The sequence below is a fragment of the Sylvia atricapilla genome, chromosome 7, assembly GCF_009819655.1.
Source record: "Sylvia atricapilla isolate bSylAtr1 chromosome 7, bSylAtr1.pri, whole genome shotgun sequence".
NCBI classification, from domain to species: Eukaryota; Metazoa; Chordata; class Aves; order Passeriformes; family Sylviidae; genus Sylvia; species Sylvia atricapilla.
The window spans coordinates 27,455,628-27,479,282 of record NC_089146.1 but is presented as its reverse complement, the minus strand read 5'-3'; the positions used below and the strand labels follow the sequence as shown (position 1 = coordinate 27,479,282).

Genomic DNA, 23,655 nt, shown 5'->3' with positions numbered 1-23,655 from the left:
TAATCCCAAAAGGAATTTTCCATTTCAAGTTTCTGGAAGATGAGAGAAAACGAGTTCTGCTCTTAAGAGGATAAACTAAATGACAATCACAGTTCAAGAAATGGAGAAGGACCTGTAATTATTCCTACCTTGCCATTGCTATGCCAACAACACAACCTCCAACTATAGACCAAAATCCAATCCAGCCTGCATCCACCTGACAGGGAAAAAAAACCAGAACAAAACAGAGAAATGTGTTAAAGCTGAGAAAATACGTTGATGTTACTTTCAAAACAAATGTTGTGCAGGAGCTCCAAACTGCTAGCAACAGCTCTCTATAATAATCTGAAGTGTAAGACTTTTTCTAGGAAAGGAAATAAATTCACCACAAGAAAGTATGACTAAGTAGTCCATGCCCTAAATGTGACCTCTCTTTATAGAATCTGAGTAATGTCCTCTGTTTTTTCATAATACTCTATCAAAAGCTTAGAAATCATCTCCCCACTTCATCTTTTCCATCAGGCATACATTACTTTCTTTCACTAGGGATGCAGCAGCCAACAATACTCCCATTTGTTTACCTACTTCTTCCTTCTTGTCAAAAGGTGTGTACAGTTCTGAAAACACTCACCACTGATGGAAAGTCAGCAGGGAGAATTGTGACAGTTTGGGATACCAAAGCTGCAGTTCATTTTATTTAAAATTTCAGGGAGTAAAGTGTCCCATTTATTAATAACATGTGAACCATGTATTAATAGCATGTGAAACATAAAAACCTGATAGAACTGCATGCTAGTGCAAAACAGAAATATCCCACTTACAAAATAACTGCTGATCATCAGTCAGGAGATACTTACCTGGCTCACATGAATGGGTGTTAATATCAAATCCAGAACACCAGACCAGCCAGAGAAAACACCCAGTGGTATTGCATAGGCTAAAGCAATCATCAAGAATCGGAAATTGCTGTGAAGATAAAACACTGCCATTAGCCTCAGCTTGTATTAAAAAATGCACCAAGATTAGCCAGGAGAGTAAACCACACCCTAGAATCTATATTCTGCCCATCAAGAAAAACAGTAAAGCTCTGAAGGAGGAGTGAGAAAGGGAAAACAAGAAAGGTATCCAGCCATGTCACTGAATTTCTAGTGGATGATGTGTTACTACATTAGCACTGTGATAATAGAAAAAGCCAGTATCTCCACATAGTTCAAAGATTTCTGCAACATGCTGGGCTCATATGTTTCTCATTTCTGCAAGCAATTCTTCCATGCATTGGCATCGGCAACCTACTTAGCCTAAGTGTATGTTAGGAATAATAATAAGCACTAATTTAAAAGATTAAAAGCTTATTTCAAAAATAAAATCAGAGATTCATCCCTCTTGAGCTGTACTTAAAAAATAAAAAAACCCTCAAACCTGTTTTAATTCTTTTTATTTCGGTGTAAGGCAAGGAAAGCTCTGGAAATGAGGCAGACACAGTTGCAAGAGTGGAAAATGTTGACAATTTGAACTTAATAAAACCAGAGACAAATATAATACGTTACTCTAAATAATCAACATGTTTGCTTTTCCCCCAGCTATTCAACACTTAGGATTCAGCGAAGGTGAAACAGTCAAAGCTGTATCATCATCTTCAATGTACAGAGCTAAATAGGAATTTAACAAACAATTTCCCCCACTTACCATAACTGAAAGCAAATGTGAAATCCTTGCTAAGAGACCCCCAAATTTTCCTCAAAAATGTTTCAAATGGGAAAGAAAATATATTTTGGAATCTGAAACAGCAATATTTTAAACTGAAGAGATTTTATGGTGATTCCAAGGTCAGTTATCCCATGGGATATCTGTGCAACTCCAAACGTGGCTCCCTCCGTTCTCAAACAATTTACATAAAATTGATCCTGATCAGTACCAGTTCCTTGGCAAGCAGTGGCAATTTGATAGCACACAGTTAAGAAAGCCAACAGGGAGAGAGAGAAATTCAGTTATTCTCCAAAACATTCCTAAGTTTGCAGCTTACGCTGTTTTACTCCCTTCAATGCTCCTCACACAACACAGCAGCCAGTGCTTTTTGCACTGTTCTTTTTCACACATCCTCATCTTGAGTAACGCATTTCCACCCCATGAACACATCCTCCACTTTCAGTATCATTTGTGTCAGGTTCATCTTTTAATGCAAAGAAAAACAACTCTCAAGCTCTTCTATACATTAGTTACATTCCTCTGAATTCTACTGTCTTCCTGACAACTTTTTTTTTCTTAAGAATGCCATACTTTTATCCTAGTCTATCTAGTATCACCTTGGCATTTGATGCTATTTAATACTACCCATGTGAAAGCCATTTCAACATCTGTAGAATAAAATAAAAGGGAATTCTGCATGGACCTTATAAACCCATATTTGGTATGTTAGCCATTAGCAACATTAGCCATATGTTGCTAAAAGGAAATAAGTCTGAATGCAGTGTTCTAAAGTAACACTTGCTGAACATTCTAAATCTTTGGCTACCTGGACCTCAACTTCACTAAAGAGGGAGAATTTCGTCCTTTACTTGATTAGCATTTTCTGTGGTGTATTTGTTTTCTGTAACTCAAGCAACAAGACAGACTATAATGTGGGACAGCTGCTCTGTGCCACATCCAACCCCTAGTACCAATCCTATAGTAACAGCTCTGCATGATGACATTCTCCAGGGACAGAGCCTGCTCCCCTGCCTAGTCTCCACAAGAAGGAAGGTGACCAGGAGAAAGGGAGCCTGGCAGTGACAGAGATACTGCTCACCAGGTGTCATCCTGCCCCCTTGCCCAGCAATACCTCGTGCTGGCTAAAGCCATTTGAAACACACATCTTCAGTAGCAGCTCCACTTTTCATGGCTCCAGTCACTTGTGCACAGCTTTTGCAATTTTGAAATTGCTCCACTCAAAGTAGAAAAATGTGCTGTCACACCATCAGCTGTTGAACCCACACTGTTTTCCATCCTATCAGCAATGACAGGATATCAGCATTAGCCTCTCTGTTAAACCATTCCACTGGAATATGAATTGATTTTTTTTCTTCCATTTTTTTTTCAGAAACCTAACGCCACTAGAATCTGTAAGACAGGCTGGTTCAGAGGAGAGGCCCATCAAAGTCAGTCATCATTTTCAGAGTAACTTTGACAGTGCCTATTAGCGTCAGGCACATTCTGAGCAGCTTCCACTACTGGATGGTGATGCTGATGAAAGTGTCATTAAAGCAATAATGATGCATAAAGCCCTTGATACAAAACTTCAAAATTGCTTACATAGTCCCTAGAAAATATAAAAGCCATGTAACTGGCTAAAAGTATCTTACTACTTCAAAACAAAAATCACAACGTGCTTTTTTAATATGGGTTTTAAGATTTATCAACCATTTACTCGTATTAGGATTTTTTTTTTCCATTGAAGTCTGTGGAATATCATGAACTGGGGAAATAAAAACAAGTCATATTTGCTTCACCCAAGAAATTGAGATAGGGCATGACACATTTTCTAATGGAAATTCAAACTACACTTGTCACAGTGTGTGATAGACAGCTAAAAGATTTGGGCTTAGCTCCCAAACCATGACCAATCTGTTGTCTCCCACTGCAGACTGAGAGAGCTGTATCAGGAGATAATCAGGAGATAATCAGTCATCAACTAATTGTTACAATCTGTCAGAAGAAGGAACTCTCCAAATCAGAAGGAAGAATCAAGTTCCTAAGAAAGTCCCCTAGAAAGGGCTCCCAGGGGATGGTTGACCTCTGCTGATGGTGTAATAACTCTGCAAGAAGCAGCTCATGCAGATAACTGCCCAAGGACCTGAAGACACAAAGGAGTGTGGGAGTTGCAAGGAGGTGATAGATCCCCTCAGTGTCCAAGGAAAAAAGGTCAGTGACTTCAATGTTAAACTTATGCAATGTTTTTTTTTAATTTGAAGTAATAAAACTGCAGCCTGGTAGAGAAAACAGGGAAATGATGAACATCTCAGTTCTCATGAGTGTATCTGGTGCACAGCTAGGTCAGCCCACTAGTCTAAATGTCCTAAATGTCTTCTACACAGTTCTTACACCCAAGGGTAAGTCTACAATAAAAAGAAGTAATGATTTCCTGGTACTCATCTGCTGGTTACATTCAGTCTACACAACCAAGACAAAACCTAGATCAGGCAGGCAACAGAGCTTAGAAGCCTAATGAACGAGATGATGGATTTCTCTTGGAGCATAGCAGATACCATTTTCTTCTATAAAACTCCCTTGCATGACAGATTGTTACTGAACAGCTCCCCAAGATAAGTGGGTTTAATGATGAACTGTTGATTGTTTTCTGTATAGATGAATGAAGAAGTGCCTTTGATAAAGGGCAGCATGGAAGAATGCAAGACCTGAGGGAAGAGAGATATAATTATCTACCTGTCCACATTTTAAAAAAGGCCCCTTGGTTCTTGAAGACACTGTAAACTATTCTCATTATTTAAGAGTCCAGTTTGTTTTCTTAAGTTTCATTGGTTATTGTTAACAGTAATCCAGCTTTGCTGTTTACATCCTGACCATACTAGTATCTCAGGCCCACTGTTCACAACACTTTGAACATGGAATCTAATGGTTATAAAACTCCCAAATGGAGCACTGTCAACTGAAATTTTATATTTCACCTGCAGAGCCAGTTGCTGTTTGGATTTCTGTTCAACAGCAACATTTTTACAACACAGCCCTCAGGCAGGGTCTAACTGCACATCAGCTTGGGTGCAGAACAGCTTTTATTGTGTGTGCTAAGTGTCCTTAAGGGAACTGCTATTTTTTAATACCCTGAATAGGTCACTTTGCAGACTAACCACCCAGCTGTACTCACACCTCCTGAGTGCCAGCCTGCTCCAGGATGAACACACAGGATTAAGCATCTTGCCAACTATTTACTCCCCCAAATGAAAAAAAAAGAGCCTCCAAAAACAAAAGAAAAGAAAACCCAGTGACAACAAGGGATGAGTTGTTTTCGCTGCCTCTAAATACAATTATTGAAACAGCCCACAGTAGGTCTGTAGTAACTAAATGTCTAAAGCTGCACAATTGTTAAGCTTCAAGCAGCCCTTTATATGCAGATTCAGTGCCTACATCACTCAACAAACAATTACAGCAAGAGTCAGAAGCCTCCCAGGGAAGCCAGTCACACTCCGTACCAGGGGAGCAGCTCTTCTTTGCCACAGAAAGTTCCTCGGTGCAGTATCATCTACAGGGCATGGGCCTTCACAATTATTCACCATTAATATTACAGTTGCTTTGGTTGCTCCTCTGAGATCATATTTCCATTACACAAGACACTGTACAAATACACTGGGGGGAAGTGGGACTGTGTCTTACCAAAAGAACCCGAGGGAGAAGCTGCAATACTGTCACTTTCTTTTTATAACCTCTCTTTTTTTTAACCTAAAAATTCAAAGGAAGCTAGCTCACCTTTGAGCCTATCCAGAAACACATCTGGAGACACTATTCCTATTCTCACTTCATATTTTAACATACAATTATTAAGATTTAAAAATCATATAGTAGTTTTTGATAGTTCACTTCTTGCTTCCATGGCTGAATGAAAGCAGCTGAATAATCCTTCAAAAGACAAGTAAACCTGAAATCAATTCCAATACAATAAGCACAGAAAAAACTAACTTAGAAATTTGTTTTGCCCAGCATTGTTCAGTTATCTCACTGCTCACTTTTAACAATCTTGTAAAACCTGATGTAACAGAAGCATTGCATAAGAAAAGCCATGCTAACAGGATGACTGAAGCACTGCTGGTGCTGAAGGACTGGCATGAAGACTGGAGATATACACAGTGGTTTAAAATTTAATGTCTGCTCTTTAGCAGTTAGCATCCTTTAATGTCTTGACATTAATATTTAATTTTATTTTGTTTAAAAGCACTACAGACCAACTTGTTTGCTCAATGAGAAGATTAAAGCACACTTGTTTTTATTTACTTAGGCACTGATCTGCTTTGAAGTGGAAACCCAATGAGGTCCTACCTTAAGAGTCTGCAAAAACTTCTCCTGTAGCTGAGCCGCTGGCTCGCTGCAGCCACGCTGGGGGGGAATGGAGGGCGCGAGGGGAAGTAGGCCAATGCTGCAGAAAATATCAGGGAAACCATTCCAAATTCTAAACAAGAGGGCAAAGAAAAACAAAACCAAGAACAGATGTTAGCATTGAAAGACTTATTTCACTGCAGTGCTGTTATCAGCCAGCCTCTGAGACATAAATCCCACCACAAGTGCTCGGCTGCTCCTGACAACAGAATTCCGTAACTTGAAGGAGAAATTTCTTTCTCCTTCCTCAAACAAGATTTCAAATTGAGATGGAGAATCAATGAGAGTGGCAGTCCATTCCAGTGATAGGTGCTGCAGAGAACCAGGCTCACACACAGGGAACTCAGTGAAGCAAAAGGAAAGCTTTTGCTTTTTCTCTTCAGATAGAACTGCAATATGAGGACTTGGCCACGTTTCCTTGCGATGGAAGTAACTCAGTGCAGGTAACAGCATGCTAGAGACTTTAAACAGATGGGACTGGGGAAGCCCCAGGGCATGGAATAACAATTATTCATTGCACAAGATGATGAAGGCAAACAGAAGGTCAAGCAAGGCAGCAGCTCTGACACAAACAGTACTACATGGCAACAGAATATAAAGAGCAAAGTGCAGAAGCAGCCATGGCTCATGAATAGAAAAAGTACAGGTAAGAGGGGGAAAAACGAAAGAATACAGCTGTTTGTGGATGCTCTGCTTGTTTAGCAGCAGGTATTCCAAACCTTTGAAAAATTTCATAGCAGAAGTTTGGACCTGAGCTTAAAAAGCAGTAGATAAGCACTTCACAGAAAACAGTAAGTCCCATGAGCAGACATTCTGAAGAGAAAGAGCTCTACCCTAAGTCAGTCTAATTAATTTGTTTTACAGGCCTTTTACAATGTATACCATGTTCTCCACAGTCCTCAATCCTGGTATTTCTTCTATCCCCTTTGAAAACAAGATTCTTTGCTGATAGAGAGAAAAATGTATAGCTGAAGAGTGTTATCTTAAAAGAACTTGTGATCTTATAACAAAGTGTTCACTGACACCACAAATAAATTCCAGCAGTGCTGGATACTCAATGGCCTTAATTTTCTCTTTTTCTTCTCTTTTTTAATAAATCAATATGAACATGGCCCTTCGCCAGGTCTTCTGCTAAACTAGAAGAAAATAAATTCAGGAAACCGAAAAGTAAATAACAGAGTCTAAATGGATCAGTTGGAGATGGAGAAGGGAAATGAATGCTTCTATTTGGCATATGGGAAAAAAGGCATATGGGGAATGTGACAATGCCATTTTTCATGATCAAATACTAAAGGACTCATTTTGAATTACGTGGTGTCTCTTTTGCTGCTGTGGTGTAACTACATGTTTCGAGGGCCAAAGGCACTTTAACTAGACCTTCTCACTCCTCTGCTCTTCAGAAAATAGATTAATTTCTATCTTTGTGCACATTGTTTTGGAGACTGTGAGCAGGGAATAAAGAACTGGCTGTAACAGATCACTCCAGACCTAAGAAAGGGGGGAGATACTCTGTCACTACAGGATAATTCTATACAGCTCTTTAGTGAAAGTTGTTTATCCCCCCTCCTGCCTCTAGTCTACATATGGGTTTACAGGCATACAAATGTACACGCATACACACATTTTAATCACATATTAAAGGAAGATTTAAGACTGCAGACAGGTTTAGCAAATCAAGAATGTGATCACACAGTCCCATAAATTTTGCCCATTATTTAACTTTGTTATACTGCAATGCTATAAGGGGAAAGGCCAGGTTTCTTTCTGAAGAATGTAAACCATATCGATAATTTTTTTTAAGTCATAGAAATATTTCATAACAGGTGCCCATCTGGGGCCTCATCTATGCACTGCCTCAAGATTTCTACCAGTCAAATTGCTATAGTAGGAGCAGTATAGTAATCTCTTATTTTTTTAATTACTAAGTTTAGCATGCTGTCCTCACAGTACCTTCTTGCAACTCTTTAATGTTTCCCAGAGTTATATTTACAGGCTAACAAATGTGCCTAGAGAGCTCTGCTCTCATGCACAAATGAAAAGTGACAAATACACTGTGGAAACAAAAGCATCTCCCTCTGTTGAAGAATATGAGTTTTTAGTGCCATCTTAGCTTTGTATACAATACTTACACCTCTATCAAAAGTCCACGTACTGCCAAACACATCTGATTTCTTTTATAGAGAAATCCTTCCTCAATAGGAAAGCCACACCCTTACCTCCATTGTTTACATTAGCAGACTAGAGAAGAGGAATACAATCTAAAACTTTTCCTGAGCAGGTAAGTAGTGAGTAAAAGCAAGCACAGTCAAAAAGGTAAGAAATAGGTCAATGCTGAGGGTGAGGGAGCTGCAGTCACAAGAGAGAAGCTCTTCTTTAGAAGCTGCCAGCTCCTCAAAACTGCAATGGATGCTCTCAAACAGAGCAAAGCACATGGAATGGGGCAACTCATAAATTAGTGTGCAGAGATACAGATAGGTACATATCTATGTACTTGCTGTGGAGTGAAACTGGAATGCTTCACAAAAGCTGGGTACCACACCACAGTGACCTGTGACATGAGAGATGCCTGCATCTTAGCCTAGGAAGCAGGCAGTCTGGTGCTTGTATAAAGAGAAGAAAACAAAAAAAAAGTTTACAGAGCCACAAGATTCCTTGATAACAAAGTATTTTTCCTTCAGAAAGGCTACTCATAGCACAAAAACCTGCAACCTGCTCAATCCCAGAAATCCTCCTCCTCACCTTGCTCTGTGGGAACACTCCAGGGGGCACAAGGGCCCCTTACACACACACATACACACACACACTTTTTTAAACAAATAATAATTTTACATTAAGCTAAAAGCTCTGGCTGCAGTCCAGAATAATTCATGCTTCCTCACATGATTCAGGTGATACAATTCAATCCTGATTTGCTACATCCGTACTACTTGAGCTGTGAACCAGAATGTGCAGCGACACAGATGAGACAGAAAGAGGCTGTGGCAATTCAGCTGAGCTCTTAGCCCATGTTTGAGATAAAGGAACAGCAATTTATTAAAATACAGAAGAGACTGGAGTTAACAGAGCAATTTCAGAATGTGTTTATAAGCAACTGCTTTGTAATCATGTTTGAGCTTAAGCCCTTGGAAAATTTGCACTCTTGGCACACTACTGATCCCAAGTCAACAATTCACATTGTCACTGTCCTTTAAAAGACATCATGTAACTTTTGGAAGCTGCTTATTTAGTGCTAGCTCTCACAAAAACAAGAAGCTCATTCGAAATGCAGAGTGCTTACCCTGTGAAACTGGCTTTCCCCTAGTATCTGAATGACAAGTCATACCAAAACTGACCACACTTACTGAACAAGTGGGGAAGTGGGACACTTGGGTCCAGCTTCTTGTTCTTCTACAATCTGCAAAACCTTTACTACTAACCTGTGAAGTCAATTTGAGCCTAGTTTCTTGCACAGATGTTTAAGGGGACAAGTAGTACCCTACCACTCCTGCTAGCTATTTTTTGTCCCACAGGTGAACATAGCTGTCTGTTCACTATCACACACCATGAAGCAGCTGTCCTTCCACCTCTGGAGCCCTTGAGGCACAAGAGAGCACAGGGAAGCAGTCAACAGGAACCTTGTGCCTTCAGCTCTCCAGGGAAAAAAGGCTAAGCTGAGACAGAAGAATTATCCCATGAGGGATTCAAAGCGAACTCCTCTTTGACAATTCTTTTTTAAAGAATTTTAAACCAGTTGGAGGTTTTCCATCATTACTGTGATTCACTGCAGGCCAGCAATTTCCTCAAAGCAGCTCTCTGTCATTGTCTGAACAGCTACAGCGTTTGCAGCTCCTGAAAATACACATCCCATAGGACACAAACACCAACACAAAGAGACCATTTCTGTTCAAAGCCCTTTCAAAAATATGTGAGAAACGCAGATGCCCCACAAAGCACAATTCCTAGGAAGCTGAAGAGCTCCTGCAGGATTGCTGGGACCAGTGATCCCAAACAGGAATAAAAGGCTGTTCCCACACCTCTCCAGCTCAGAAAGGTAGAAAGAGCCATGCTGAGATGTGAGGTAGGCAAGACCTGAACCTTGATGGCAACATCCATCCCTGTTTCTGAGGAAAATGCTTAGCAGAACCTCCCGAAAGAGAACAGAAGAGAATGTGAATCTAATGCACTGCTGAAGGCAACATTTCTAGAGCTACTAGACTCAAAACAGTGGTGTCAAGCACAACACAGTATTTCCTCAGGCAGAAGATTTCCTCCTTCTCCATGGAAAATCTGTGGAGGGAGAGCTAAATCACTTCTCTAATTGCTAGGGTTTTCCTCTCCTTATCTACTGTTCCTCAGGACAAAACCTGACTTACTTTCATTTTTCCATCTTTCACACTAGACATATTTTCATCTGCCATGAGATTTTCAGAGCCTAACATCATATTTACTTGTGAAAAAGGCTTACCTTTTTCAAGGTAAAAAAAAAAAAGCCAAACCTGAATTTTATTGTTCCATTTGAGTCCAGTAAAAAGTAGGTTACTCAAAAATACTTGCTGAAGTCATGATCCAAATTCTATTACACTTTCTTTAAAACAAACATTAAAGTGGCCCTCACTCAACAGCAATATTAACTTGACAAATTTCCATAAGAATAATGTCCAGGAATAAATGATTACAAACAGCTAACTCAATCCCCTAAATCTCCATATAAACTACACAGTATATATATGTTAGGACTTCTGGAACACTTAGGACTAACTCCTGGCTGAATTTCAGAGGATGCAATTATAAGAGGGGAAAACCCCTACCAAATGTGCAACTCTTAATGCTGTACCAATTTATCCACTAAAAAACATAATGCAGACACTTAACCACTTAATCAATTCTGTTTCCTTAAAGTTTGCTGCTAATTTTTCTAAGTGACAGGAAGAGGCATAGGAACCATTGCAATAAAAAGATCAAGGACATAAAATCCAAGTTTTATCGGGTGAATTTTATATCAGTGATTTTTTCCACTAAACTGTTGCCACTTCATTGAAATTGCTCACCAGTAAGAATTACATGGGTTTAGCTAAAAACAAAATGTATTGTGTTTTAATTTCAATGTTTCTAATTCCGTAGATTCTGAAATACTAATAATCTAATCACATTTGAAAGGCACATGCAGGTCATAAATTAAGGCTCAGTTAATGCAAAATAGAAATTAATGCTAAAAGACTATTGAATTTCCATTCTTACAGAAACAGTAGAAGAAACCCAACTTGTCATGGAAACATATTTTTAATGAAAATTCAATAAGCAAAACCCAGTTTTGAAGCTGAAGGAAACTCTAAGAAGACATTTCTCCCAAGATCAGCCAATACAAACATTATTTCTTTTCGAGTCTGTCTGTACAAAAGGCTATTTTAAAACCTCTCCTACACAAAAGGAAAAAAAAAAAAAGCCTCATGACTTAATTATTTTCCTTTAGCCAGAGACTAGATCCCGTGATAACCAGCCACTAGAGGGTAGTGGTTCCCAAGCACCAACCACACAGAAAAAGCACGCACATCTCTGTGTTCAGGCCCGTGGCTGACCCGCACCTGCATAGAGCATGGCCTCGATGCGGTCCTTGATGCGCGGGGTGTTGCTGTGTGACAGCAGCATTGCCGTGCCGTTGGGAGGTGGCACCACCAGCGGCCCCACCAGGAAGGCGGCGGCGGAGCCCAGCGCGTTGAGCAGCGAGGCGATGGCCGTGGCCGTGGCGCGCTCGTCCGGAGAGAACCAGGTGGTGGAGAGGAAGGGAGCGGCGTTCATCACCGTGGGGCCCGCCAAGCCGTTCAGCAGCTGCCCTCCGTGGATCAGCCTGAAACACACAACACACCGCGGACATTTGGATGACTGTTGCTTGCTGGGTTGTTTTGTTTTGAATTAAAAAGGCGCGTGAGATAGCGAGTGCTGGAGATGGAGCTACCGCACGAAGAAATGAAAGTCCTGCGCGAAAGAAGGATATTCTATACGCTAAAAGAAGCCAAATTAGATTGACTTAAGGAAGCCGGAGCTGCTCTGATCTCATTACCTCATGTAAATGGAGAAGCAAATGTTCGCTTCAAAGCAGAAAAGGGAATAAAAGGGACTTTCTTTGCAGCAAAAAGGTATCATGACAGGCTATAAAAGTAGAAAAGGTGTAGCAGAAGAAAAGCTTTAAATTACAAACATTGTAAACCTGACCCTCCTGCCTGCATAAATGCCAACCGAAGATTTAAATTCGTTATGGCAGATCCAAAATTGAAGCACTTCAGAGCAAAATACTCTGCATATTTTTTCACTGCATTATTTATTTTTATTTACACACTCAGATGAGCTCTATGTGCCTACAGATGAGAAGGCCGGGCTGTTAGGGTTTCCAAGAGAGTCGTCTTCTCCAGCAATCTGGCCATTCTCAACATACTGCTGAAACAGCCAAGTAAACCCAGATTTTTCTCGTTTTTCACACTCATTGGGATTTAACAGATAAGGCTGGTGACAGAACAGAGATAGTACTTCCAAGCAGCGAAGTCTCTGCAAAGTTTGGCTTAATATTAGTAGAGTGAACAAATACAGAAAGGATTTTTTGAAGGCTCTCCTATACATGGAATTCAGTCAGAAATCTTCCACTTCGACTTTTCCAAAAAGTAACCAGCCATGGAAGGCAAAACTATTTTGGAATTTGTATAAAAACTTCATGCCAAAAAAACAGCTAAAGAGTCACAGAAGAAATTGCAACGCTCCAAAGCAAATCTACTCATTGTGCAATAAAGTGGTGGCAGATGATTTTTTCAAATGGGTGGTGTTTTTCTAACCATAGCAGGAACTCAGTGTTATTGCTGCAAGACTTGAGTTGTGAGACATAAAAAGCTACAGCCTGAAAATGGGGAAACATAAGCCAGCATTTAGGCAGTGTTTCAAGCCACAAATGGCTGAATAATATACGGTGTAGCAGGAGTTTTTTAAAGCACACAAAGGAGCACAATATGTAAAAGAAATGCCTACATACTCTTTATCGAATTAACAAGATAGATTGCAATAGAAAGGAATAGATGCTACTAATTCTCAGTGGATTAGAAATTAATTTTTTAAACAAAATTTATTAAAAATATACAAAAAAAGAAGCACTACTATATATAATCTAAAGGAAACTCTTCCTGAGCTGGGACAGAAATAATATCCACTCTTCTGAGCAATTCAATGTTTTTGGAGGTTTCTTTTTATTCTCACACAGAAATGACAGATTCCATTACTGGTGTTGGTGATGTGCTTCAGATAGACATAACCACGGCATGGTCAGGCCTTGTCAATGCTTGTTAAACTTTTACACACGCTAAACCAAAATGAAATAATTTTAAATAAAGTACTATATAAACAACGCTCTGGTATTTTTCCGGAGGACACATTACACCAATCCCCTGTGGTCACTCTCCAGTGTACTCAGGGCAAACCAAGGTAACCTAGTGCACTTTGGTATTTTCATTCTATTTATCTCACTAGAGTAAGTTATTCTCAAAGTTCTAAAATGTTCCAGGATATTTGCAGAGCTACAGCACATTCCCAGAAACAACTGCATTTCAGTGGCGAGGTAACTACTGCCACATATAAAGATTTATATACTGAGAAAATAACATACCCATATTCTTACCACGCACTTCAGATTTAGATTATGTCTATCAAACTCCATCAGCTGAATAAAGCTCTATAACCAATCTCTATACTCAAAGGGAGCAACAAATGTTAATTTTACTTTGCAGATCCCAAGGGAAAAAGTAGCAACTTAATCCAGAATTTTAGTTCTATATTAGCTTTTTGTCCTTGTTGTTTTGGGTCTGTTGGTTTTGGTTTTTGGTTTGCTTTTTTCTTCCAGAGTGAGCCAATTTTGCCTCTCTCAAGGTGTCTTCAGTTGGTGTTTTCCTGGCTGGTGTGCTCTGTTCACACAGATCTGCATTTTTGGCATTTACCAAGCCTGACATTTTCATCCAGGGTAGAGCATCTCTTATCTTCATATTGTTTAATTTCTTAAGTTCAACATATTTGAGTTAATAAACACTATTTTCAGATTAAATTGTCATCAATATAAAGACTACTATCTCAAATATCTCTACATATGATAACAGCCTAAAGTCTATTTTATCTCTTTTTCAATACTGGCTTGAATTAAGCTGCTTTTTCCTAAGAAAAAGATTATTTGCATGGTTCTTCTGCACATCCTTAACTCATTTCCCCAGAGAGGCAGGGACAAGAGATTCAAAATGCAATTCAGAGCATTTACTAAGCTGCTGCTCTGGGAGATGTATGTAGCAGCTGCTCCACCTGACAGAGAAATATGAACACAACAGTACTGGTGGCTTTTTGCTGTTTGTTACAACATCTTATCAGCACTGCACTAGATTTTGGTCTCACAGCCCGTGCGTCTCCTCTCATACACCATCAGTGCTAAAAATTACTCTAAGACCAAGAGAGGCTTGTTTCTGTTATCCCTCGATTTTCTTCTTGTTTCTGCTACTGAAAAGGTGCAAAGAGAAACTGCATTTTCCCCATCACTATTCCAATTTCATTCTGCACAACAAGTTTTCTCTTTGCCGAGGAATGGGATGGTAAGATAACTCTAGCTCGGGATCCTACCCAGATGGAAAAACATTTTTCAGTCTCATTACACTATCAAGTGTAATGTTCATCTGTTATTTTCAGTGCCATTTTCAGATATGTTATTTATCCAATCATCATTTAATTATTTTCATGTATCAAAAAGTAGAAAGCTATTGAGGTCAAATGACAGAAAATAACATGAGCAGAAGGCTTTTTAATCACAATCATGAAAGAGAAAATTGGAAAAAAGTTACACCAGAAATTAATTTTCAACTTACAAAAAAATTTATGACTGTAGCTTAAAGCAAAATTGGGCAAGTAAACATCTATCTAAAATATTTTGTTTCTAACGGTTTCAGTAGACAGGTCTGAAGTCATTTTGCTATGTCAAGGTTTTTGCACACCTGACCTCCCTGCTAATGAATTTATGTGCTCTGCCAAACTTGTAAATTACAATTGAACATGAACCCTTTATGAGCCCTTTTAAAGAAATAAAAAAAATATTTGAGGACTGATAGTAAATGGTAGTGTGAAATATCACATGACAGAGCATCACAATAATGAGCAGACATTTACATTAAGTATCTATCTATGTAAGAAAATACACATGTGTATACACACGCACCTCTGCACAAAAAAGATTATTTTTGTTCTTAAACTGCCTCTGAACTGCAAAAATACAGTACAAGGGACAGTTAAAATACAGCAATAGAAACTAGAGAAGAAAAACTCTTTTTGTACCATACCGTCACCTCTGTCCCATTTTTTTTAATCAAGTCACCTTATAAACAAGTTTAATTATGCAGTTTTCATCACCTTCTTGGGAAGACTTGATACTAGTATCAGGAACTGACCTGGTTATACCTGCCTTATTCATTTCTTACAGACACTGTTGCAATATCCTAACAGGCAGCAACAAAGAAAACCATATAAGGCTATAATTACAATATCACTGAGAAAACTGGGTATGAAAAAAGAGAGATTACATAGGAAAAAGGTTCTAGTGACCAATGATAATACCATACAGTTAAGATGGGAAAACACTTCCATTTACAGTTCAGCTTTATTTTTATTTTTCTCCTTGTACAAGTTGAAACTTTGCATGCACCGTCACAGTCACATCAGGTACTGGATTTGTTAAGCTATTTAAAAGCTGTGTGTTACATAAGTGCTTTTCTAGGTAAAAAAATCTAGACATTTAGTGTTCCTACCACTGTGTGTCTAATGCCTGGACTTAGGAGAATTTAAAATGAAAGAAAATCTCATTAGTTTCTGTTCTCAGATGAGGGAAAAAAGGCAACGCTGGAAGGAGAACTACTTATTCAAAAAATTACTTTTGATACAATGGATTTAAAACCCACAACACTAAAATAAGTATCCAAAGCTCAGTTCTAAGATATGTAAAGTGAACTTTTTCTGGGAAGGCTAAGACTAGAGAAGTTGGATCAGTATTTAAATTGATTCATAGTGTGGAAAAAGCATTTTCACCTTTTCTTTGGCAGACAACACAGTGAAGAGCAGAGCTGTCAACCCCAGGGTGTTGCTCTGACTCTCTAAACACAACGACCCAGCCAATTGAAAAATTCAATTTTTTTGCATCCTAGGAGCAAGTAGAGCTCATTTCAAGAGCCCTGAAAAGATGTAATTCTGGTGCAGGTTTTTTCATGAAACTTCTACCATGCTTTCCCCACTCACTGCCCTGAGAATTGAGCACTTAGTCACTTTTCAAACTTCTATGCAAATACAACAAAAATAAACTGCAATTCAGTTTTGCCACTGTTGGGCAAAGGGTGATGAGCAACGAAGTCGCTGAGGGTGATTCTTCTGCAGGAAGGCAGAGCTTCCACAGTGTGCCACTTACTGTGGAAAAGTTCAGTACATGAACTGCTGATCCTAACAACAACGCAAAAAGCAATTCTGGATAAAGAAGTTGATGTTTTATAGAAATGGATGGCTATTTCTTTCACATGCCTGACAAATTCATTCACTGAAACAAGTAGATTGTTCAACTCCTGCTAATTTGGAAGACAAACAGGTTTATGTAGTGATTAGTTCATTGTGGGAACTCCTGGAAGCAAATGAAAGAGACCCTTCCACTGGAGGACTTCAGAGAACTTTTGAAGTGCTATTGAATTTAGTGTCACTACATGGCAACAAAGCAAGCAAATACCTCCTACTCTAGAGCGTCTATACTGACGGGTGATGCAAACTGTTGCCCAGAAAAAGGCACATGAAAAGCCATGGGCTTACCCACATTATATATTAGGAGACTGATTATACCTCACAGGGAACCAACATTAGTTTTGTCACAATCAAGCTACTAGAAGTGGATAGAGTTTTTCCTTTAAACTTACGAAAATAAATACAACAAAAGAACCTCCTAGTAAGTGGAACTTTTTCAGGCACTTTTAAGGCAAAGAGAATTAGGGAGGTCAAAATCATGCTTTACTGCAATTCACTGCTACGGAGTGTGGGGAGAAGCAATGCAAATGATGTTTTGTTTATACCCCAAAGAGAGCACAGTAAGGCTCTATGTCTGGAAAAAGACTGGAAAGAAAAATACCTCTGAGTAAAGCAATGAATTCATCTATTAAAAATAACATTCTGATAGATGAATTTCATGGAAATGCACTTCCTTTCAATATTTTCATTAAATTATATATTTATACTACAAAAGCTTTCTGCCTTCTGGATATTCATGGATTGAGGCCATTAGCATTTTTAGCCTGGTTTTGATGCATGCGACCACTGATATGTGGAATAATTTAAAGCTGGTTTTTCCCCCATCAGTAAGAAATATTATTACAAGCAGAAAGCCTGAGTCACTGTTTGGTACATTATTCCCAGAAATAGAATGAAAAATAAAAGAGAAAAACTTAGAAATGCACATTTAGCCATTTTCATCAGGAATTAGGCTCATGGTTTACCCCTGTATGAACCATGGCCTCAGCACAGTCAGTCAGACCATTATGGGAGCGGACTTGGGAGCGACCACAGGATCTCCATCTCACACATCCCAGCCTCAGTCTCTTCTCCCATACTTAGAGTAAACAGCAAACACATTTACACTGGTCTAAAAGATAGTGAGTTTTGGGATTAAATTTAAAAGACTGGAAAATCAGAGTTACTCCAAAACTTATTACTGAGAGCGAGAGAGACAAGTATTTGCAAGGAAAAGAAGCAGCAATCTCAGGCCAAGAGCCTGAGGTGTCCATCTGACATCCTGACAAGAGGAGAGGGATAAGGTGGGTGTACAGTGAGACCCCCCAGCACTGTGGTGACAAATTCCCTTGCATCCTCACACTGTGTTATTGTGCAGGCATCACACCTGTCACACAGCTGGGAAGGAGGGTGGTTCCTGACTTTATCCAGGTTTGAAAGATAAAGTCAAAGCTGAGGGGTTTTTTTATTAAAAGTTCTGTTTTCTTGTTTTTCTTTTAAAACTAACCAACTCCACAAACCCATTACTAAAAGAAGAAATATTTAAAGCATCACTAATAGAGGACACGCTCATGAAATATGAACAGACCCAAAGTACACAACATTGTAAACACGAAGTAGGCAATTACATTATGGGCTAATGAGGCAAAACATACTGAAAAAAATTATCAGGGAAGTGCACCAGGACTGGCTGTGATTTGGGCTGCTGTGGGAGAAAACTGATTAAGATTACTTAGTACAAAAGAGGTCCTAAGTAGGATTTTTTAGTAAAAGAGTAGGAGCATACAGGAGATGCAGCAAATTAAGGAATGGAATAAACAAGACCTATTTAAATAGAATAATTTTTCTTAAGCAAGTGAAAGAGCAAGAGGGTGTTTTGATTATAATGCAGCAACTTCAATATAAATTTCATTAATATGAATTCTATAAGGACAGAAATTAGCCACCATAATATGAGTCACAAACTGAGGCAAAGAGCTCAGTATGATAAAAAATTAAAAGTGTTCTACAGTTAAGGATACCACCTGCCATTATATGAGACGAAGCTAAATATCCCATAGAGAATATAAATTCTCTTCCTTTCCAGAACAGGCTTGCACTAACTGAGGCCTTGTAGAAGTGCTGCTCACTAAATATTGCTGCAATACCAAGCCCTTTCGGAGTTTCTTTTAATGTACTGCAAGGATTTACACAGGGTGTGTAAACTGCTAATTCAGCAGCCACACTGATTACAGATGGATGACACCCACAGTCCCGTGGCCAAAGTCCAGGACAGGAGCAAAAGGAAAAGAGCATTTATGACCAGAACTGTCAAGTCATCTCTTTTTTCCCCCTAAGGCTGATCCAGCTGAAGAAGAAGCCAGTTTGGCTGCCCCCCGAGTGCTGATCAGGAGCTGCTGGTGTATCACAGGACACATGACTCGAGCAGTGGCAGGCAGGACCACTGGGCAGCCAGAGGGACACTAAATCACCCCCCCAGTGCCACCAACAAATAAGCAAAGCTGGAAAAAATCATAACCACTTAAGAACAACTCACAGGACCTCTCACCTAAAACAAATGCTCTGGAGCAGAGGTTAAAAAGTAAACCCTGCGTACAAGATGAAGCTGGTGGAAGTAATAAAATCAAGATAAACTGTTAAGTTACAGGGGCATAACAAATAAATATTCCCCATGTGAACCTGCTCATGAATGACCTGTTTCCTTTTTTCCCCACTTTCCTATTTTTCTGATGCCATGGATTAACCCAACTCAGCCTTCCCCCAGCATTGCAGCACAAACCAGCACCATCAGCACTAGGCAAAGTGCTCAATCTTAACGTGTTCCCCCTCTGCCTGCTGAGCTACAGCACACAAACAGGTATGTTTATTCATCTTTCTACTCCCAGACCCTCTCTTAGATTAAATCCTTTTTTCATTTCTCTTCCCCAGTGAGGCAGGGAGCACAGAGCACTCTGCACACTCTGTCTTTATTTCTTACAGGCTGATTTGTCTACCATCCTCTCCTAACAGGCTCTTCTCATTCCCTAGAACACTTTAATTCCTCTTCTCCACAGATGCTCCAGTTTGGGCTGTTTGGGGTTTTCTGAGCACTGGAGTGTGTTCAATATTACCAGGGAATATGGGAATCCTAGTATGTCTTTCCTTTACTGAAATAACTTCTGAGGCGCCCCTTTGCATTTTTAATACATAACAATGGTGGCTTATGGCAGCCTAAGGATCAGAAGAGACAAATAATGAGATGATCCCATTAATTCTTTAGCTTTTTAAGAGACAGAAAAGGGGAAAATGTGGAATTATTAAAGGGTAAGTCTGACAAGAGTAAAATACAAATTAGGTTGCAACTAGCTAATAGAACCAAAATGTACCAAAAATGTGCTAAAAGTTACTCTTCAAACGTAGAAAGGAGATCACAACAATATATCTAAGAGCAAGGGAAATATTCAAAATCCTAAGAACTGGTAATATTAACAAAAAGACCCATTTACAGGATCTACCAGCTATTGCTGTGTCTCCTATAAATGACTGTGTAAACAATCACTCTGTTTCCACTGTAATTCTCTGTGCTACTTTGCTGGATTCCAAACAAACATTTTAATGGTACTTAATGCCAAGGAGCATCCTCTCACTGCCATGACTCAAGATCCTCAATAACTACTTCTCTGTTGTGAAATGTAATGTGAAGGACAAACACTACCAGCCCACAGCATAACAAGTTCTAATAAATTGCTTAATTAATGTGTTCAATACAAATGACAAATTATGTTACATCCTTTACTTCCATGTCTTTAATTATCCTGTCTTTCAAAACATTTTAAGAAGTCTTACATCACACGGTCTTAAAAGCCAAAGATTTATGGCTGTGGGCTGATTTCATCGTTTTATCTCCCTTTTTTTGTGTGTGTTTCAGCTTTTTGCCTAGATGTAAGACCTAAGATGTATGTAAATCTATTCTTAAACACAGAATACGAGATAAATATGAAGTGCTATTAGGAGGGAAAAACACAACTCTGATTTTGTCTATAAAAAAATGGCTTCCCAGTAATGTTAATGTTCAGGATAAAAGAATCAAGTCCTAAAAGAGTCCAGTGAAAATATTCACTCAGTGACAAGCAGGTGTCAGAAAGGAAAGGACTGGACAAAATGCAGGAAAAAAGCATTAGTGATGTTCTTGTACCCTCCAGGGAAGGGAAGATGATTAAAAAAATATACAATTTGATGACATATTTTTTTCTTTTATGCTCTGTATAATGTATATTAATTGTGAACTAAAAAACCAGGTGTGGTAAATGAAGTTTTTGTAACATTTAGAAAGGAATAATAGTTTAGAGGGTTACTTTTAGAAGTCAAATTTCTGTCACATAATTGGCACATTGGACAAACACAGAAGTGCATGGTATATGAGAAAAATTCTTTTTATGTCCTTGTCTGTATGATAGACTCATTAACCTCACAGGTTACTGAGCTGGGAAGGAAAACAGGTAAAAGCATATGTGTACATGAGAGGGGATTTATTAGTCCATGTAAAGGATGGATCCTCCATCTGACATGCAAATTCACACTTCGACATTTTCACCATGTACTCCCACTTCAGCCTGCAGTGAATTTATGCAGTTCTGGCACGGATTTCCAGTACAGTTTTAGGTCACACACTGGCAGAGAACAAAAATTCACCACAGAAAATTCACAGCTGCTTCAAGAGACACACTGAAATGTGCAACTTGAATTTTCCCTCATATATATAGGCATCAAATGTACTGAAAAGAGAGGTTAAGGTCCCTGTTTAAAACATGACTTGGAGGACTGGAGATGGTCTTAGTCTGATATTACACACTTCAACCAAAAAAAAATAATTATAGACTAGAAAGGGGCTTAAGAATACACCTGGATATTACAGGTCTGTTTGAGATAAGGGGCATAAAGCAGCCAGGATTAAATGTCAGTCTTAACAGTGATTTCCTTATGTCTATGCCTGCTCTGACAGGTGGTGGGCTTTAGTAACTCTACTTAATGTTAATCACAAGAGCTTAGGGAGCAGAGACTGCTACAAAGTACAAAACCTCCACTCTAAGCCTTACAAACCTTATGAACATTATTATAATTTTATGTATATTAACTCTGACAGAATTGTCCCATGGAAATCTTCAGCATATTCCCACAGATTACTCACAGACTGAAAGAACACACTACAAAACACGCAAAAGCATTTAAAGAAATTCCAGTTACACTGGCTTCTGAAATACTTCCAATTAGCTTGCGTGTGATCTCGTCCCTCTGACAGGCTCTGTAACATTCAAATTGTTGTATTAATGCATATACACATTGAGAATAAGTGCATAATTTGGTGCTCAGCCAGTTGTGGCTAATGCATTAAGCAATAATGCTCATTTCAAAAATATTATTTTATTTGGTATCACACTTCAAATAATGGATGAAAACTGGCCTTGAGCCTTAACCCACAAAATAATGCAAGTTACGTGGTATAAGATCATATGGTCTGTACAATTACTTACAAAGTCTCAAGAAACTTCACTGAAAACCATTATTTTGCTTCACATAGTTCACCATAATTAATTCTTGGTAGATTTTTTTAGTCAAAGTGAGTAAAAGATCAAGCTACTTCCTCATATAGAGCTACAATTCTTTAAAATTTCTTTTTTGGGGAGTAGGATAAGCAGGGAAATTTATCAGTTTCAGCTGGAGATGATATATATTTTCTCAGCATGAATATATGAAATTATTAACCTTTTCCATCAGTATTCTGCTCATACTCTTTTTTCCCCATATAGTTTTCAAAAAATTTTAACATCATGTTTTATACATCTCACTCATCAGACTCTATAAAGTCCAAAGTCTTTCTTTGTACCTTGAATGTTTCTCCTTTAATTGTTTTCCTAGGCCTGCTCTCTGCAGCTACACTGGAAAACCCTGTTTAAAGGTAATTACAATTTGTGGAAACTCTCCTTCCCGCTCCCCAAATGATACCTCACATCTAAATCTTACTTGGGAATTTTCATCTTCTCAGATATTTACAGTCCTGATCCTTGTTTTGGTAAAGCCTAGGGCAGCACATCTCCTGGCACACATCATAAATGAAAAGCTATGTGAAACATCACATTTCATCAAGACTGATGAGAATGAACAAACTGAAGGTCAAGCACCCCTTGACATTTTAAGAAAATGTAAACCAAGGGTAAAGTGAGGACAGCTCTTTTTGGCCACCAAAACAGTGCATTCTCCTCAAAAGGGTGACTGTGAAGGGTTGCACAATATGGTTAGTTCAGCCTGCCCTGCTCAGAGAGTCCTTGAACACCCTGTCAAAATGGGCAACCAACACCAGGAGCACCTTGACTGCTTCCTTATATGCTCACTGGGCACCCAAGAACTGAAACCGCATACCCCCTACTTGACACTCTGCTCTTAGTTTACTTATCGGGGCTAGTTTTACAATTCATGGGGGTTTTTTTACATTCTTAGTTGTCTCTCTGAACCTCTTTCTTTGTTTTATCCATGGTACCCAGTCATCAGTTTTTAACATCACACCAAACATTTTCCTTCTTAGCTTAAAAGGTTCCCAAGCTGATTTTCAGGTTAAGCAATACTAAGGAGGAAAAAAAAAAAAAAAAAACCCAACAAAAAAAACACCAAACCAAAAATCCCAAACAACTTGCTAAAGTAATACCAGGACTGCGTGGTCAAATTCAAGCTGACTAGAATTCAAGAAGGAAAAAACCCAACCCACATAAAATATTTTATTTGTAAGATCTTTTCTTAGTGTTTACATATTATGCAAGCATAACTAGCAAAGAACCAGTGCTACTGCTTTTTTAAAGTAGCAAGAAAGAGTAGTAATGCCTGCATACTCCCACCTCCTTCACACTGAGAGGCAAAAGAAAGTTAAGTGAACAAGTCATCCATATTCCCTAGCTGTACAAAACGAGTACCACTCCTGTATTTAATGAGGATTCCCAGATTCAGGATATGTTGATGGAACAATGAAATTGTTTGGTTTGTGGGATTTTTAGGAAGGAATCTCTTTCTATCACAAATTTGTGAAGTGCATGTATACAGCAGACAATC

General features: G+C 38.9%; 1 protein-coding gene across 1 annotated transcript in view; it reads right to left on the bottom strand.

The window, feature by feature from the left end:
* Window positions 1-23,655, bottom strand: part of SLC49A4 (solute carrier family 49 member 4) — a 70,113-nt gene that overhangs the window by 25,989 nt on the left and 20,469 nt on the right. Inside the window, exons 3-6 of the mRNA XM_066323081.1 lie at window positions 11,622-11,884; window positions 6,004-6,133; window positions 837-945; window positions 129-196 (exon numbers count right to left, since the gene is read on the bottom strand). Coding sequence (XP_066179178.1) covers window positions 129-196; window positions 837-945; window positions 6,004-6,133; window positions 11,622-11,884 — 570 coding nt within the window. The remainder of the gene's footprint in view (window positions 1-128; window positions 197-836; window positions 946-6,003; window positions 6,134-11,621; window positions 11,885-23,655) is intronic.